Source organism: Trachurus japonicus, unplaced genomic scaffold (assembly GCF_045865225.1).
Source record: "Trachurus japonicus isolate A0001 unplaced genomic scaffold, Traja_1.0 AP030256.1".
Taxonomy (NCBI): domain Eukaryota; kingdom Metazoa; phylum Chordata; class Actinopteri; order Carangiformes; family Carangidae; genus Trachurus; species Trachurus japonicus.
The window spans coordinates 24,308-42,552 of record NW_028220389.1 but is presented as its reverse complement, the minus strand read 5'-3'; the positions used below and the strand labels follow the sequence as shown (position 1 = coordinate 42,552).

The 18,245-nt window shown below is 43.2% G+C and overlaps 1 protein-coding gene and 1 long non-coding RNA gene across 3 annotated transcripts; both read left to right on the top strand.

Moving 5' to 3' along the window:
- Nucleotides 1-7,700: 7,700 nt before the first annotated feature.
- LOC146960523 (lipoamide acyltransferase component of branched-chain alpha-keto acid dehydrogenase complex, mitochondrial-like) lies at nt 7,701-14,343 on the top strand. Its single transcript, XM_085772304.1, has 6 exons — nt 7,701-7,704; nt 8,341-8,507; nt 8,621-8,698; nt 10,666-10,857; nt 10,946-11,017; nt 14,166-14,343. The coding sequence occupies exons 1-6, from the start codon at nt 7,701-7,703 to the stop codon at nt 14,331-14,333; spliced, it is 681 nt and encodes a 226-aa protein (XP_085628430.1). The 3' UTR covers nt 14,334-14,343.
- A 2,885-nt stretch (nt 14,344-17,228) lies between these two features.
- LOC146960522 (uncharacterized) lies at nt 17,229-18,239 on the top strand. 2 transcript variants are annotated; one of them, XR_015035429.1, is made up of 3 exons: nt 17,229-17,456; nt 17,646-17,823; nt 18,082-18,239. It is a non-coding gene; the product is annotated as an uncharacterized LOC146960522 (long non-coding RNA). The 2 variants fall into 2 exon arrangements; XR_015035430.1 differs by having other exon boundaries at nt 17,646-17,818; nt 18,082-18,168.
- The last annotated feature ends 6 nt before the right edge of the window (nt 18,240-18,245 follow it).

The following is an 18,245-nucleotide window of genomic DNA, read 5'->3' as shown; positions in this document are numbered from 1 at the left end:
GTTTTCCTTCTGTGGTGGCAAAAAATGTTGCTCCTTCACCAAAGTATTAAAAAAAGGATAACTGGACACGTCAGCTGTCTTTCTTGAGTTTTAATAAAAGGCATTCATGAATGGAGTCACACACACAACCAAACAGGAGAACAGTCAGTGAGTGAGTGAGCTGAAGAAGTTTAGAGACACGCTATCTTATAGTTCAACAAAGCTTTGAACAGACAAAATATATGGCGCCATGCCTGGCTTCACCCCCTGATAGTGAGAGTGGTAAATCCCCACAGGCACTGTGTCAAAGAGATCCTTCAGGTCCTGACCTCGGGCCTGCTCTGTGTGGATATTGCTTCCCCTGATAAGGCCACATAAATTGTCAGCATAAGAATGTTCACCTGAATAACATGTTTGTGCCTTAGTCTTAAAGCACATAACATGCTATACCAAAATTTCCCATTACATTCCACCCTTTTTAGCATTTTTATGCTAAACCAAACAAGAAACAGGAAAATTTTGTACTGAACTACCCCATGACCTTTGGTGCCCTGCCCCGCACCAGCCAAACGCCAGCACCCCCAGTCTCCAACTCGGGAGTTTACAGACCCCAGGCAGAGGACCCCAGGTCACAGGCACAGAAGAGCCAAAACCCCTCCCCTCACTTGACAAGAGGAGGGTAAAAGACTCATCCGTCTAGCTGCTCTTAACTTAAGATAAAAGGGGAAAAACCTCGAATATGATGAGGAAAAATCCCATAATCAATACTAAACTAATCTACTTCAAATAATATGCAGAAGACCCAGAATAACACAAAACAAATCAAATCAAACTGTGAGACTAAAAAACGTAAGGAAAAAGATTAAAATCATAACACGGTGTAAGCTGATAAATCAAACATCTCCAAAAACCCATGATCGTTGTTCAACTATAAGTAGAAATCACTAACATTGATTACACAAGTGTAATTAGACTAATAATAAAAGAAAACAAAATGTAACAGTTCTTTTCACACGTCCTGGCACACAGTTCTCCATGAGTTAACCCTTCGTGACAAGGCTAATGCTTGATTCCCTCTCATACATCAACAGGACATGACAGCTCCAATACAGTTCAGAACAACACGCATAAAACATAAGTTGCACATCAGTGAGGAATGATTAAGGCAAAATACAAAGTTAAAGCAACTCATCGTCCTCCCCAGAAGGGGGGAAACCCACTCTACATTCCAGTCCACCACTGATGTCACCAATGGTACGAATAACCAAAAACATGAAACAATCAGAGATATCAAAACTGTGTTTGTGAAATTCAGACTTTCAGTAATCACCGTCATGTCCAGCAGTAGAAACAAAATCACAAGCAATGATAAAATACTACTGTTAAAGATAAGCAAAAACATCAAACCCACACATATAGCAATGCATGAAAACCAAACATGGTGCTTTGTGATTATCCTAAACTGAAAACATAATAAAAAAACAACTTTATTGGTTACATCACTCAATGTGAAAAATTATCAACACTGAATATGGAAACTTAAAGGAGCTCATCCTGCAACTCTGTAGTTCTTGTGAGAGTGAGAGTGATCCTAAAGTCAATGTTTATGAGAATTGAAACCTGCGACCATATCAGGTCACATCTGAAGATGTCCAAGTTGTCGTCCCACATTACCTGTCGCCACCACAGGTTGTCCACATGCTGATGTACCCAGAGACTGCTCTCTGGGTGTAACAGTGAACAAACTGCGCTTCTCTGAGTAGTAGGATTTGTGGTCCTTTGGGAAAAGTGGAGTTGTTTTCAAAACAACTGTGGAAACATTCCAGGAACAAACCTTCAGCCCCTCGTAACTCACAACAGTTGCGTTGAATCCTCAGCCGTTCCTCTGTCGGGTTGTGAGCTACGAGTGCAGGGCCATTTCTTTCTGGGTAAAAGCAATCATTGCCCCCAGAATTTTAGGAAGAGGTGTTCAACGGCACAGAGTTACCTTTGTCATGTGACAGGGCAGCGCAAGCACGGCAGCTTGCGTTGGTCAGCACCCTTGCAGCTCTCATCACTGCCCTGCATCCAACGTTGTCCTCCAGCTCGATGTTGTGTTACTCACGGTAACAGCAGATGTCTTCACCAGAATGCAAAGCATGTGGTGTAGATTTGTGGTCTGGGTGAGGTGAATCTGTCATGACGTTGTTGCTCGTCCTGCGGTTGTAGATGTCCTTCAGTAACAGCACCGACAGCCACGCGGTGATGGAGATAACCAGCAGGAAACTGGTCGCCACCCTTAGGCCGCACCCGAGCTGCTTACAGGGATGTCATGGTCGTTCACCACGATGTAGTCGCCTGACCTGCGGTCACACAGCTCTGTGTCTGCTGGCCCTGTAGGGCAACCTTCACCTGTTGGTAAAATTTATACGAAAAACAAACAACAGGAAAAAACAAACAGACAACAACGAGAATGCACAATACCACATCATTCATCCACACACTGGCCAGTGATTCCATACATACTTCAATCATTCAATCATCAGTCATCCCCCCATTTGACACATGGTTCAACCCATGTGTCACCTTCACACTGGAGGAAAATGTAAACAAGGGAACAAAACAGCACAGATTGCCCTCGCCCAGAGACAGTCTTATCAAACGGGTGGCGTCTGCCAGCGTCAGCCACAACTGTGGGGATGGAATCAGGGATGTTAGAGAAAAACAACTGACACAACATTTGTGAGACAAGAAATAGCCTTGAAGCTACATGTGCAGCTGCATTCGTCCTGGTAAGACCTAAAGAGGAAAGGGGTCAATGTCGTTAATGTGGACTGTAGCACAACAAGGTGTTCGTTTGGCATCAGAATTTCATCTAAAAACAACATCTAATGCTGATCATTTAAGTTCCATTGAAGTTGTCTCCATTCACCCCAATGTGTTCAACATCCTGAAAATGAACAATGTACAACAAATACTGAGTGGAGTATCCTTTAACTCTGGCCTGTGGGAGCAAACAGACATTATGATGGTCACATGGTCATGTGGCTTTCCAGCTTCAACAGTTGGCAGGAGAGAAACAGGGTTAAAACAGTATTTGTCAGAAATCATAGTCCCACCCTTCTCGTCAACAGTTATGGTCCAAGTCATGAGCAGTCAGGTAATCCAAGTGTCGGAGGTTTTTCTACTACTACTTTAAAGTCACTGAAAAACTTTTGTCAGTGTCCACAGTCGTCAGTGTCACATCTAAGTGACAGGGTTTGAGCTTTTAGGCCTTTCCCATGAGCAATTGCTGCTAATGGTGCCTAAATTACTGCACAATGAACAACCCATTTTCTGCTTGCTTGCCATGGCCAAAGAAAATCATAATACCTGTTTCTTTAAAAGGTTTGGAGATTCTCCGAATTGAAATTTTCTTCTTGAATGAGAGGGATTTTTCCTCTGCTGAGATCACGTGACCCAAAATGTGACCTCTGTGGCATCAAACTGCAGTTTGGACAGGCTGGCCTAGTGCCCCTGTTCAGCCAGGTGGGTGAAAAGAGCCAGAGCAGCTTTAATGCATCTCTCTCTGGTCTCACATGCAATCCAAATACCATCAACATTCTGCAACCAAAACACTCCCCTCTGGCCGCTCCAGAGTCTCCAGTCTGTCCCTCAGAGCACAGTTATGAATCGTTGAAGATTCACACTGACCCTCACGCAAAACGAGCGAACGCATACAGCGTCCCACCAAAAAACAACAAGGCAAAACCAAAATTGACTGTCAAACTACATGAAAGCGTTTGAAAGATCAACAACTAAAAAAGTCATATACTATGTGTTGGAATTCAAAACAAAATAGTGTATGGATTCTGTACCATCGGCGCCCTGGCCTGCACAGCAACATTGACAGCCTGCAGGTCTTGCACAAATCTCCACTCCACAGGCTCGCCCTCAGGTCGAATCTTATGCACCAGAAAAAATGGGGGTTCTCACTGGAGAACCAGCACATGGCACAATCACACCAGCTTTCAACAAAGCATCATACACAGGCCTAATGCCTTCACTTGCATCATGTCTGAGAGGATAGTAGTTACAACAGGGACAAAACAGTGTGATTTAATTGTTATAACAACAGGCTCATAATTGTTTTTAATCAGAACTTCATGCTTACTTTTAGCCCAGAGATGACTGAGAATATCTTTTAATTCCGAGATCTCTTCAACAGATTTAAACAGTTTCTTGTCTATGTGAAAATTGGGATAGTCAAAGAAAAATATGATCTTATCCCAAACTTCAACATCATTATTCGACAATGTGCAATTTGCCCTCAGGACTTCTTTAAAGTGCACCTGAGGATCAGCTGTAGCCGTCTAGTTTAAGGAAGCATTTAGCTTCTGTACTCAATTATCCAGGTTTGTACATGCAGGATTCACCAATGAGATGTGTGGTTCAGATTGTTGAGGCAATACATTTAACATTATCTCAAAATAACCTATTTGAATTCAGACAATCCCCGCCTAGACTGCAGCGCGGGCATGTGACGTCAAAGTGTGTGTGTGTGTGCTCTGAGCTGCAGCACAACAGAGCAGGGGGAGAGTTACTTTCCCCCGTAACATGATTTGCGTGTCGGGGTGGTGGAAAAGCATTGATAGTTTTCTACCCTTATCTCACTTATACCCCGTCTAGTGTCCAAATCAAAGATAAACCTAACAAACAAATACAATCCTTTTTCATCAATGTAAAAACTGGACTTCTGTCATAACTAAGCAATGAATGTTTGAAAAATTTCCCAAATTAGGAACAAATGCATTTTAGTGGAGCTGTGTATCTTAAAAAAAAAAATCAAAGAAAAATGTCCCACCCACACCAACTGTCTACTAATACGTGTCGCTGAATTTAAGCTATTTATTATCAAGTTCACAGCTGCTTAACTAGAATCAGTGGCAGTATCAGTGTTATGGCGTGCAGCATGTGTCTGTGTATCAGTGTGTGTTAGTGTTGGTGCTCTCACGTGTTTCCAGCATGCTCCCAGCCGGCTCAGTGTCTCCACTAGATCCGTCCTGACTCCCGCTCCCACCATCTAGTCAATCCTCTGCTTCCATGTGTGTGCGGCAGTCCCGTGCCCAATGTCCTTTCTTCCCGCAACGAAAACAACAGTCTCTGTCTCCACCACCTCGGCCCACTGCTCCGCGCCCGCAGTGACGGCCTCTGTTTTGCCATCTGCGTCTGCGGTATTCGCGGTTGCGTTCATTGTCTGCAGCCAGCGAAGCCATGATTTTACTTGCTTTTTTATCTGCTGCCCTTTTCTCAGTCCTCAACTTTGTCTCCTTGGCCTTTTTAAAGTCCACTGTCCATGGCCTCAGGTACACTAGTTGTACTTGCCCATCTCCCACGGCCACTTCAATCACGGGCGCCGTCACGTGTCCCTCTGCTCCTGGTTCGGCCGTGGCCGAGTCTGTGATTTTCTTGAAACCCAGGCCCGACCGCGTTGCGGAGCTGAGGTTGTATGGTGGGGGACTCAGACTCAGGTTTCTGAGTGTTTCTTGTAGAGTGGCATATGCGTTTGCCAGATCTGGTGATGTGGTTAAAGATGCAGATGGAGATAATGGCGAGGAGTGGAGTTGTGGAAGCTGAGGTTGAGGGCCAGGTGCAGGCTGAATTTCAGGTGGAGGTGGAGGTGGAGGTTGGGGCTGCTGTGGCTGTGGAGGTGCAGGTGGAGCAGAGTCCAGGTCCGGATCCAGCTTCAGACACCGGGGCACGGTCCTGTTGGAGCCCTGCCTACGCTCTGCTTCATGCATCCACATGTCAAAAGCTTTCCAGTCTATCTCAATTTCCTTTTCTTTTTTATCTTTACTATTTAGTTGCTCTTCCGCCATTATCTGTAATCTCATGTGTAGAAACTCCAGCTGTTTAACGCTGAGGCTTCCTGTTTTTGGAAATTTTAATTCTCTGACCCACAGATCTAATTGGGCTACGGCTTCCTTCCCATAGTTAGTCATCATGTACTTTACATTTGGGGCCTCATAATCTGGTCCCTCGGATGGATTACCTCCAGAGGGTTTGCTATTACCTGCTCCCATGATTATTCTCTCAGACGTTTGCAATTTTACTTAAAAGAAATCAAATTTAGATTTAACTCTTTTACTCACTATTACTCCTTTAATAGTAATAGGAAAAATGTCACTATTAATTATGATTTTGTTTTAAACAGACCAATTTAGGTTACTTTTCTTTAATTACTAATTAATTTACCATGAAAATAGTACTACTAAATTTGGATTTTTATTTTATTTTCATTTAACAGATTCCAACCTTTTTAATTTTACTCTTACTTTTTCTTTTTCAGACAGTCAAAATTGTTAAGCCAACCTAAACAGACAAACAAAATAATAGCTTCTAATCACAGGAATAGGGACTTGAACCCTGTTTTTTCTTTTTGTGCCAAATCTAGTGGACTTGAACCACAAGAGTAAGGACTCTAACCTTATTTTATTTTTTCCTCTTACTGCTAAGTCTAGTGGACTTGAACCACAAGAATAAGGACTTGAATCCTATTTTTTCCCTTTTACCGCTAAATCTAGTGGACTCAAACCACTAGAATAAGGTCTTGAACCTTATTATTATTATTTCCATGAGGTTTACGGCCCTCAGACCAGAGGATTACGGCCCTCTGACCATCTAGATTCTAAAACCTAGGAAAAGCCTGTCCTCTCAAACACCGTGTGTCATCCTTCCGCTGGGAGAGATATGGTGCCCGGCACGTCTGCCGACTCTACTTTTAAATAGTAGGCAGAGAGGCAAACTTTGCGCAATTCGGCCTTTTTCTTTTTTCAAAACTCACCAGAAAGAAGCAGCAAGGTGTTTTCCGTAGCCACCGAGTTCGTTGGACCCCAACAGTGAGGGGACTCTCAGTCCTCCAGACGTCAGGCCCTCTTCTCAACCTTCTTTTGTGGGGGAGTTTGAGGTTTTCCAAGAGCCCAAGCCCTTGTCGTGCACACTCTAAGCACCTTTGGTCCAGAACCAAAAAATCCGCTCACAGATGGGGTCCCTTCGTGGTCGCCAGATTGTGGTGGCAAAAAATGTTGCTCCTTCACCAAAGTATTAAAAAAAGGATAACTGGACACGTCAGCTGTCTTTCTTGAGTTTTAATAAAAGGCATTCATGAATGGAGTCACACACACAACCAAACAGGAGAACAGTCAGTGAGTGAGTGAGCTGAAGAAGTTTAGAGACACGCTATCTTATAGTTCAACAAAGCTTTGAACAGACAAAATATATGGCGCCATGCCTGGCTTCACCCCCTGATAGTGAGAGTGGTAAATCCCCACAGGCACTGTGTCAAAGAGATCCTTCAGGTCCTGACCTCGGGCCTGCTCTGTGTGGATATTGCTTCCCCTGATAAGGCCACATAAATTGTCAGCATAAGAATGTTCACCTGAATAACATGTTTGTGCCTTAGTCTTAAAGCACATAACATGCTATACCAAAATTTCCCATTACACTTCTTTATGACCTTTGAGGTATCTCTAGTTGACCACAATTTTACTGATTTTAATTCATACGGGAAGCAAGTTGTTGCTAAAACTGGGAACTTTTAGTTAGGGGCATGGGGCAAAGACAGCGAGGCACTGTCCTCTGGCTTCTGCAAGACACAAGTCTCGTCTATTGGTGTATCATTCAACGTTTTGATAGGTCATATAGTTTTTGATCAGTCACTGTTCAATGACCATGACCATATTTGGAGAAGTGTTGAGATTATAATGGGTGTGTATTGCGCGGAATGTTCGTGCCAGAGTGGGTGACATCATCAGCTAGAGTGGGAGAAGTTGTCTGAAATTGTCTAAAATTTTCTCTTTCCCCACTGCTCACAGCCACAAATTACACTCTACACACATGATTTTTTCCACATTTGTAGACAAACGTGTCCTCTCTCTAACAATGTGTTCATCAAAGCAGAGAGACTTACAGAATTTAAACTGTGAGCCTCTCATTGCGGCCAGGTCCCTCCCTGTTCCTTATTGACTCTAATACAAAGATTTTCTGAGAGAAGCAGAAGGGACCCCTGTTTTAAACTCGCAAGTGTTTATAAAGTATTTACTATAGAAACACAAAAATCATACCAAAGTGTTCAGGAAGTCCTTACGACGACCACGGTCTGCTGTTTTTTCTGATAGCAGCTACCGTTCAGTCAGAATCAGCCCAAATATGAGACCAGCGCAGAGGCAGAAAATCACCCTTTTTCTCTACATTTCGTATGTTTGTGTCACTGAAAACGTCTGACCCAGATAAAGTTCTTGGTTTGAAAATCTGTCCCAACTGAATTTGTAGTTGAATGTCCCTTTAACAGCAGATCAGACCTGTTATGTGTCAGATAATCATTAATCAGTTGTCATTGATCAGGTTTCCACAAAGCGATGGTGAAGACGATGACGGCCGCTCTGATGATCCCTCACTTCGGCTACTGTGACGAGGTCGACCTGAGCCGCCTGGTGGCGCTGCGGGCGGAGCTCCGGCCCCTCGCCGAGGGCCGGGGGGTCAAACTCAGCTTCATGCCCTTCTTCATCAAGGTACGGGGCTGAGAGGTGGGGCGAGGGGGCGGGGCTTGGCGGGGGCGACCTTGATATTGATTGGTCACGTGATGTTTGGCGCTGACGTTGATGCTGTGCTCTCATTGGCTCAGGCTGCCTCTCTGGGACTCCTGCACTTCCCCATCCTGAACTCCTCATTGGACCAGAGCTGTCAGAACATCACCTACAAGGTACGACCCGGACTGGACACTTTCTACATTGTAGATTCAAACTTTTTCTTTAAGACCCAGTTGTTTCAATCCGTTGTTTTGCCATCTAGGATCATGTAATCCATCTCTACCTTTACCCCAGTTGTTCAGAGCAGATACAAGCTTCTCTAGATGACCAAATCCAGATAATGAGTGTTTTAAATGTGTAAACAACAGGTAGAACAGCAGCATGGAGACACTCAGAGTGGATTTATTTGAAAATGGGATGTTTGTGTTGTTTTCTCTGCTGTTTGTTGTTTTGTCGTTTAAACAGCCAGACCTGATCTGACCCAGAACTAGTGTTGTCACGATACCAACATTTTGGTACCGGTATTGGTACCAAAATGTTTTTCAATACTTTTCGATACTTTTCGGTACTTTTCCAAATAAACAGAGAACACAAAAAATGTCATTATTGGCTTTATTTTAATAGAAAAACTTAGAACTATAATATATGTATCAGTAAATAATCAGTAAATCAATAATCAATCACTGCTGCTGCAGGATTAAAATTGAAATTTCCATCGATATTAATCTGAACTCTTCCTAAATTAAAACATTAGTGGTCTGTTTAAAAATGAATATCAACTTGTTTTCTTTGTATTATTTGAGGTCTGAAAACACTGCATCTTTTTTTGTTATTTTGACCAGTTGTCATTTTTGGGAGAAATTGTTATCAGTAGTTTATAGAATGAAACACAAACGATCATTTTACTCAAACACACACCTATTGTTTCCCATACGTAGACCAATGTGGTGCAGCGCCACAGAATCAAGACCAAGACACAAATTGATTCTGCACAGAGAGAGAGAAGCAAGCATGCGTGCCAGTGGTGTGCGGTAAAAATGAAACTTACCAACCAGCAGTATTTCCTATTAATTAACGAGTCTGTGGCGGCCCGTCTCTCACGTGCGCGCTGGTGCACACACAAACACGGTCAAAGTTTCCTGATCCGACTAAAAAGTTCTGATCAACACAAACTGAGGGTTTGATCCAGATTAAAACAGAGACTGGATCACGTGATCTGGTTTTAGTTTTTGCAATAACCCGTTTTCAAGGTTTTATCCGATCAAACTGGGCACTTTTAGTTAGGGCCACGGGGCAAAGACAGCGAGGCTCTGTCCTCTGACTTCTGCAAGACACAACTCTCGTTTATTGGTGTATTAATTCACGTTTTTTGATAGGTATTATAGTTTTTGATCAATCACTGTTTAATGACCATGATCATATTTGGAGAAGTGTTGAGATTATAATGGGTGTGTATTGCGCAGAATGTTCAGGCTAGCATGGGTGACATCATTTTTCTCTTTCCACGCTGCTTTCAGCCACAAATTACACTCTACACACATGATTTTTTCCACATTTGTAGACAAACGTGTCCTCTCTCTAACAATGTGTTCATCGAAGCAGAGAGAATTACAAAATTTAAACTGTGAGCCTCTCATTGCGGCCAGGTCTCTTCCTGCCGCCCATTGACTCTAATACAAAGAGAAGCAGGAGGGACCCCTGTTTATAACTTGCAAGTGTTTCCAAAATATTTACTGTAGAAACACCAAAATCATATCAAAGTGTTCAGGAAATCCTTATGACGACCGCGGTCTGCTTCTTTTTCTGATAGGAGCTACCATTTGGTCAGAATAAGCCCAAATGTGAGACCAGCGCAGAGGCAGAAAATAACCCTTTTTCTCTACATTTCGTATGTTTGTGTCACTGAAAACATCTGGCCCAGATAAAAAAGTTCTTGGTTTGAAAGTCTGTCCCAACTGAATTTGTAGCTGAATATCCCTTTAACAGCAGATCAGACCTGTTATGTGTCAGATAATCATTAATCAGTTGTCATTGATCAGGTTTCCCAGAATCCGATCAGATCACTGGGTCTGGATCAGTCTGACCCGGTTACTTCACATCATTTATATCTAATCACCTTGGTGTGTCTCTTTGCCCTCAGGCGTCCCACAACATCGGGCTGGCGATGGACACGAGTCAGGGTCTGCTGGTGCCCAACGTGAAGAACGTGCAGCTGCTCAGCGTGTTCGACATCGCCCAGGAGCTGAACCGGCTGCAGACGCTCGGCGCCGTGGGGCAGCTGGGAACGTCGGAGCTGACGGGGGGAACGTTCACCCTGTCCAACATCGGATCAGTGAGTCCAGACGCCGCCGCTCTGAGGACGGAGACGGACTCTAGACCCGCTCTAACCACAACCTGTTTCCTCTGTGTGTGTGTTGTAGATCGGAGGGACGTACGCCAAACCAGTCATCCTCCCTCCTGAGGTCGCCATCGGAGCGCTGGGGAAAATGCAGGTGAGTTCCAGACTTTCCAACGACCTATGAACACACCGCAGACATCAAACATCAAAGTATTTAGATAAGCCCCTCCTGCAGGGTAAGAAATTAAGAAAAATTAGGCCATTTTCAAAATGTGTGGGGGCCATTAAAAAAAAGGTCATTAGAGCTAGTGAATTAACACATAATACTGTTGAAATGAACGAGTTTCGGGGCAGATAATGTTATTTAGAGGCTGCATCTCGGTGCTCCCATCACTCCCACTATGTGGATATACACAGCTCTGAATGGATCTAAATATCGTCTAAAGGATCCTAATGACACCAAAGTTATATGTGTTAGTAAACGACCAGATTTTATGTCAGAAATAAGGTCCAGTTTGGGGCGGTGCGTGGCGCAGTGGGTAGAGCGGCCGCCCCATGTAGAGGCTACAGTCCTCACCGCAGGCGGCCCCGGTTCGAATCCCGCGTCGGGCAGCCCTCTCATTGTCATTCCCCGTCTCTCTGCCTCCCCCTTTCCTGTCTATCTCTACTGTGTGCTATCAATAAAAAGGCAAAAAGCCACACAAAAAAAAACTTATAATTAAAAAAAAAAAGAAATATGGTCCAGGTTGTAAAAAACTGCACTTTTCCTTTAAACTTATGGGCTATAATAACATCGGACGTTGTTTATTGATCAACTGAGCGCCGGGTTAAGACACGTTAGATCAGGGGTGCCCAAATTCTTCTCAGTGAAGGGCCAAAAATGAACCGGGGTGGAGGGTCACGGGCCAAAATTAAACATTCAAATTAAATATGCCTATTCATGGGTTGCAGTGACGTCACGTCGAAGGGACCGCCGCCATATTTGTGTCCGATTTGACAGGTCTCCTCATATGACAGCATGCAAACCGCAGGATGAAATGACAGTTTCTTGACAAAATGACAGGGTTTCATACATCCTGTCTGGGTTTATATCTCTATAACAACAGACAAACTCTATATTATCCCACTTATTACACAGTTTATGAATTAATTAATTAATTTGAGACGTAATGTTGATCAAAGTCCTTAGTCCGGTCACTTCTCCGCTGTTTGCTCCTCAGCCTCCTCTCGGTCGACTCGTGTGTAGTTGTTTTCAACGAGCTTTTGATAATCAATCAGTAGATTGATGAATTATCATGTAAATGTTACGTTGTGCGCATTTATGTAGTCCTGTCTGTCATAAGAGATTACGATACGACACGTTTGTGTCACGGACTCGCGGTGGCACAGACACAGCTGGTCACAGCTGTGACACTGCGCTGGCCTGTCCGCTCTGTCCGCTCTGATCGCAGGTTTGGTTCCAGCAGCGGTGAGGGAGGCAGAGAGCCTCCACTCTCCCTCTAACAAGCTACAAGTCATTTTTCTAACATCACAATTAGTCTGAAGCTGGTAAAAATGAAACACAAGGTAAAAATCCTTGATAGTGCTTCTGATCAGAGCGGCGTCCCTAGCAACGGCCCGTTTTACTTAGCAACGGTCTGTTATACAGAAATAAAAGACCCTAAATGCAGAATCAGTGAGTAATTAATAAGAAAGTAATCAAAATGCAGAATTCAATATATCCATGTTATTAAAAAAGAAGTGAATCCCCTCTTTTTGTGAGACTTGTCACAGCCCATGCTGCACTGATAGACTGCCTGCAGTCAACTATTTATTCTATAACTTTACGTCTTTTGGGATGGAATAAAACTGCAGTCCGGGGTTATTTTGGCGACTGCTATCACAGTCAACAGCACAATATAATCCTGGCATCTTTCAAATAACGTCCATTTTCGGTCTCTTGCTGATTTCCTCCTACTACTCCACTTGTTCTGGTAACGTGACGCTGTGATCTGTGCCCAGATTGCCCTGATTCGGACACAAATATGGCGGCGCAGAAACACAGTGACGTCATGTGAATCTAATGAATAACATAGAGTAGGTTAATTGTGCAAAATAAACACTCATGCAAAGTGTTTTTTAAATAACACTATTGATTATTGTGTTTCACTGGTAAACAGGGCTCCAGACTGCCCCTAAATGGGGGCATTTTGCCCCTAGAATTTGGGACAGTACAAGTAAATTTTTCATCTACTTGTGCCGTATGTGCAACCAGTGAAGTTGCCTGTCTTTTGTTTTGTAACGCTGGTGAAACATGAAAGGGGAGACTCCAAAAATCTGATGTTTGTAATTACAGGTGGCAGGTCAATGTGTGTGAGTATTGTGAATAGGTCCTGCAAATCAATTTACAAGTGTGCGCCCCTAAATTGCCTACTTGCTCTCCTAAAATTTTAAGTTAGGGGCCACTGTGCTCCTAGTGAAAAATGTTAGTCTGGAGCCCTGCTGTTAAAACAAGCAAAGTTACTGGTACTGGTAGGTCTGGTTGAGAAGGGCATCGTCTGCTACTTGTGTCGTCCCCAGAAAAGCAGAGTAGCATGTGAATTTGTTGCCGTTGCCCAGTCAGCTAATGTCCAGTCTCCCTGCTCCTCTCACCCACACACAGCCTTTTTTTTCATTGAATGACTTTTCAATTGTTGAAAATAATTGCTCATCCTTAAATCAAAAAATACTAAAAGGCTGAGGAGTTGTGATGTTGTTGAAAAATAAATATTCAAAAGTCAGAATTTTGCCTATTTTCTTTATAGACAAAATAACTTTAATTACCACACACACACAAAAAGTACCGAAAACCGGAACCGTTGGAAACTGGAGCATGAGTGAAGTGTCCTTTCTCTTCCTCCAACCATAAAAAGAAAGTCACTTACACAGTGGCTGATAACACGATGTTGACGCGTGCATATGGGTGCAATTAAAACCAGTCCAAACCAAGGTTTCAATGTTAACTCAAAGTTGATTTATTTCCACAAAATAATAACTCCAGCACTGTCAGGCCATGTCACGGTAAAGAAACGTGTGCTCCATCAACCACACCTGTGCTTTGTTCGTCTCAATCAAAGAACCCCTTGTGACCCGTAGTGCTTGACATCACTTCCTGTATGAGCGGAAGTTACAAACCAAAAATCTACCAAAATAAAACACCAAAAATAAACACCAAATTAAAAGGGCAAAATGGCTCTTACAATGAGTTTTGGGGCGTTCTTGACTAAACTTGGGGCCGAATGCTAATTCCAACGCTGTGTGTGTGTGTGTGTGTGTGCTCTCAGGTGCTGCCCCGGTTCGGCGCCGGCGGTCAGGTGGTCCCGGCTCACATCATGGCGGTCAGCTGGTCGGCGGATCACCGCATCATCGACGGCGCCACCATGTGCCGCTTCTCCAACCTGTGGCGGGAATACCTGGAGAACCCGGCCAGCATGGTGCTGGACCTCAAGTGACCGGACCCGACCGGATGGAACCGGATGGAACCGGATGGAACCGGACCGCCAACACTAACACACCTTCACCTCTCCCCCTTCGCCGCCATCGCCACCGCTGCTGCTGCCTTCATCATCATCTTCTTCTCTTTCTTCTTCTTTTCTCTCATTTCCTTGTTGCCTTTGAGCGAGTTGCGGCGGCGGCGCGATGCGGCGGGGGAGGGGCCAGCCTGTCAATCATGTTGTTTCCATGACAACCACTCATTCACTCACCCACCCACCCCCTTACTCTCTCACTCACTCACTCTCTCTCTCTCTCGGTTGGAGGTTTAGAGGTTTTTGTAGTTTTTGGTCCAAGTTGAACCAGGGTTCAGCTCTTCAGGTGCTGGTGGTCTGGGTCTGGATTCTCTTTGCTGGGGGGTCGGGGAGGGGGGTGTGTGTGTGTGTGTGTGTGTGTGTGTGTGTGTGTGTGTGTGTGTGTGTCATCAATAATTCATCAGTTCATTGATCAGTTTGGACTCTGTTATCCTGGACCGGACCAGTTTTGTTGTTTTTTTTCTATTTGGAAAATTAATCCTAATAATAATAATTTTAATTGGTGAAACTTTTAATTTGAAAATCACAGGAAGTGAGACTGAACCAGTGTGTGTGTGTGAGAGAGATCCAGAACCAGAGTCTGGGGGGGAGGGGGGGGGCAGAACTGGGTCCTGAGACCTGAGACCCGGGTTCACCAGAGTCCAGTTCCATCAGTTCGATCCAGATCAGATGAACCCGTCTGGGATCTGGTCCAGTTTAAAGTGGTTTTCTGAGTCCAGAACCAGGACCAACCGCTCTGTGAAAGGTCCACAAAGTCTCCGCTGATCATCAGGACCAGAACTTCACATGGTTCTGGTTCTGGTCCCGGTCCTGGTCCCGGTCCCGACGTCTTCCTCTGGGCTGCTGGGTAACGATGGTGTCGTAGTTTTTTTTTTTTTTTTTGATACTGACCTTTATTTTGTCTATTTTGTTTTGTTTTGTTTTGTTTCATGTGTTGAAATGTTTGTTGTTTGTTGTTGTTGATGCTGTCGTGGTTTTGTGTTGGGATGTGGATCTGGATCAGGACTCTTGGACCTGGTTCCTGGTCCTGGTTCTGGTTCTGGTCCGACTCATAAACTGTGAAGTGTCTGAACCCTGGTCAAACGAGAAAAAAGAAAAAAAAAGAAAAAAAAAAAAAAACTCAATAAAGTTGAAGTGAACCAAGTCTGAGTCGTTTGTGGTGAGTTCAGGTTCCTCAGAGAACGTGGGAGAAGTCACTTTCTGGTCCTGGACCCAGTTGTTACAAAGGGTTAAAAACTGATCGGATTTTGGATCATTGATCAGATCAAATCTTGAAAATGGATCAAACCTTCATCAGTTTGTGTCGTTCAGAGCTTTTTAGTCGGATCAGGAAAACGTTGATCCAGAACATCAGGATTATTCTGATCCCAGCAGTTTGGTGGATTCAGGAACAAAATGGGATTTAAATTAAATGTTATCTGGTCAAATAAACAACATTTATAATGTAGAATATATAAAGTTTTGATTATTTCACAATTAAAGAACTTTTTCCCAACAATTAGCAAATTTAATGAGATTTGAAGTTTAAATTTGAAACACATGGGGAAATGTTCCCAATGTATTTGACTGATGTACTGTATATTTGCATTTTTAAAATCTATTTAAACAGCCAGACCAGATGAGATCATTTCTGGCTGTTTAAAAAACACTGAAGAAACAAAAAACCAATCCAACAAAGTATAAATGAAACAGTAATCTCTTTCAATGAAAAAAACATTTTTTTAATTGCTTTATATATATATACGGTATATATATATAATTATATACAGAACAATACAATTCTCTTTCTCTTTCTTGTTTTTGTTTTGTAGTTTTATTGAGATTTTTGGGGATTATTCTGTTATATGTATTTTAGTGATTATGTATGTAGTTGGTATATTTGTGTTTAATTTTTGTATGTTGTTATTTATTTGAGTCTGATGTAAAGGATTTATATCCTGTATCAGATGTTTTTCATTGAAATTAAATTAAATTTCATTAAATACATTTTTTGCCAGGGGTAATAGTTACAGGGTATCCGCGGGGTCTTAAAAAGTCAAAAATTTGAAAATCTAAATTTTAGGCCTTAAAATGTCTTAAATTTGTTGAATTATTGTGTTCAAGTCTTAAATAATTTTAGACAGGTCTTAAATGTTCTTATGCCCACCATGGGCGAGCATTTCACTCGCATTTGCCCCTAAAAAAAAATACATGTGTGAACCGGGAAAATCACAAAAACAGAAAGAGCACAACCTGCGATTGGTCAAAAACTACAAATCCCACAATTCTCTGGCCTCAACAATAACAGTAGTTAGTGTAAGTAAGGGAGAGTGGAGCTGTCGGTGAAAAGAGGAAACAACGCCACGTCTGGTCCTGTTCTATGTTGTCCGTTCACACCGTCACCGTTTATTCGTTACGTCCGCGGTGTAAAAGGCCGTGACGCAAAGACGCGATTAGGCGCGAGACGCGATTAGGCGCGAGACGCGGTATACGCGACTTTTTTTTTGCGACGCAATACACGCGATTCTTTTATGGCGACGGGACCATCGCGTCTTCGTCTTTTTCATCGTGTTTGAGGAACGCTTTTTTTTCGCGCGAGCTTTGACGCGCGACCAAACGCGAGATACGCGAGATACGCGATTTGACGCTCGTTTTGACTCGTGTAAAAAAAAAAATCATTTTCACTACAACATTTTTTATTTTTATTTTTTCAAAGGAGGTTAAATCGAAAGCAACTGGACTTAGTTATTTGTCTGAAGACGTTTCACCTTCATCCAAGAGGCTTCATCAGTTCTACGCATCTGACCAGGCTGGGACTGGTCCAACTAACTGGTCTGGAGACTCAGTATAAGTCCAGTTGCTTTCGATTTAACCTCCTTTGAAATACTAAGACCTGGACAAATGGGAATATGCACAGGCCCAGAACAACATTTCTGCTCTCATCAACCATGGTTGAGGTCACAACGCTGCTGTAGCTGCTCTGGAAGTCCGAGACACTGAGGCCAAAGAGGAGCAGAGCGTCGCTGTGTCGGACTGTTTGGATTTAATGAAGAAGCTGCACAGAGTCAGGTGAGCAGAAGCTGCCCCCCATCAATGTTTTATACAGTGATTCCATGTTCTTATGTACATATTGGCCTGATTTCTAAACAAACTAAATACATTTACAATAATCAAATAACATGAAACATTCCTACAATATTTATTAGGTTTTATTCTTTTCTTTTTTTTTCATATGGAAAAAAAAAAAAAACCCGCCAGGCGCAGGTCGCGGTGGAACCGAGAACAGCTGAGTTTTCCTCCTCCAGCTGATCTGTGATCTGTGGTGAAGACGTACAGAGACCTGCCACAGTGTCACGGTGCATTAATATAAACTCTGTCCTCAGACTGTCCTGACTGTCCCTGAACACCACACAGAGACAACATGGAGCTGTGTGAGGTTGAGTTTTATTTATCATGATAATTAATACTTAGTAACAAGCCTGTAAGTTCAACACATCAGTATGCTACTGTGATTTAACTAGCCTAGTTAAATAAAAAGATGTAGTTTAATACCATAATATCTAGGGCTGACCAAAGGCCAATGTCTTTACTTCATGTGTCAAATATTTATTACTTGTTGCTACGACTCATTTTAGCTTCTTTCACCAAACTCCCATGATGCACTGAGCTCCTACATCCCATCCTTCTTCTGTAGGGCTGCTGTGTGTGGACCAGATGCTGCCGTCACCATGACAACGTCCCAACGTGCAGGAGGACAGAAACTCCAGAGGTCAGAGAGGAGGTGGGTGGTCCTCCGCTCTGATTGGCTGAGAGACCCCGACTCCTCTCCCAGGACCCAGGACCGGCCCAGTCATGTGA

What these genes read in the sequence shown, in the direction of transcription:
- LOC146960523 (XM_085772304.1), top strand. An exon ending in GTCAGAACATCACCTACAAG is followed by an intron (nt 8,699 to 10,665) that starts GTACGACCCGGA and finishes CTTTGCCCTCAG; the next exon opens with GCGTCCCACAACATCGGGCT. An exon ending in CCCTGTCCAACATCGGATCA is followed by an intron (nt 10,858 to 10,945) that starts GTGAGTCCAGAC and finishes TGTGTGTTGTAG; the next exon opens with ATCGGAGGGACGTACGCCAA.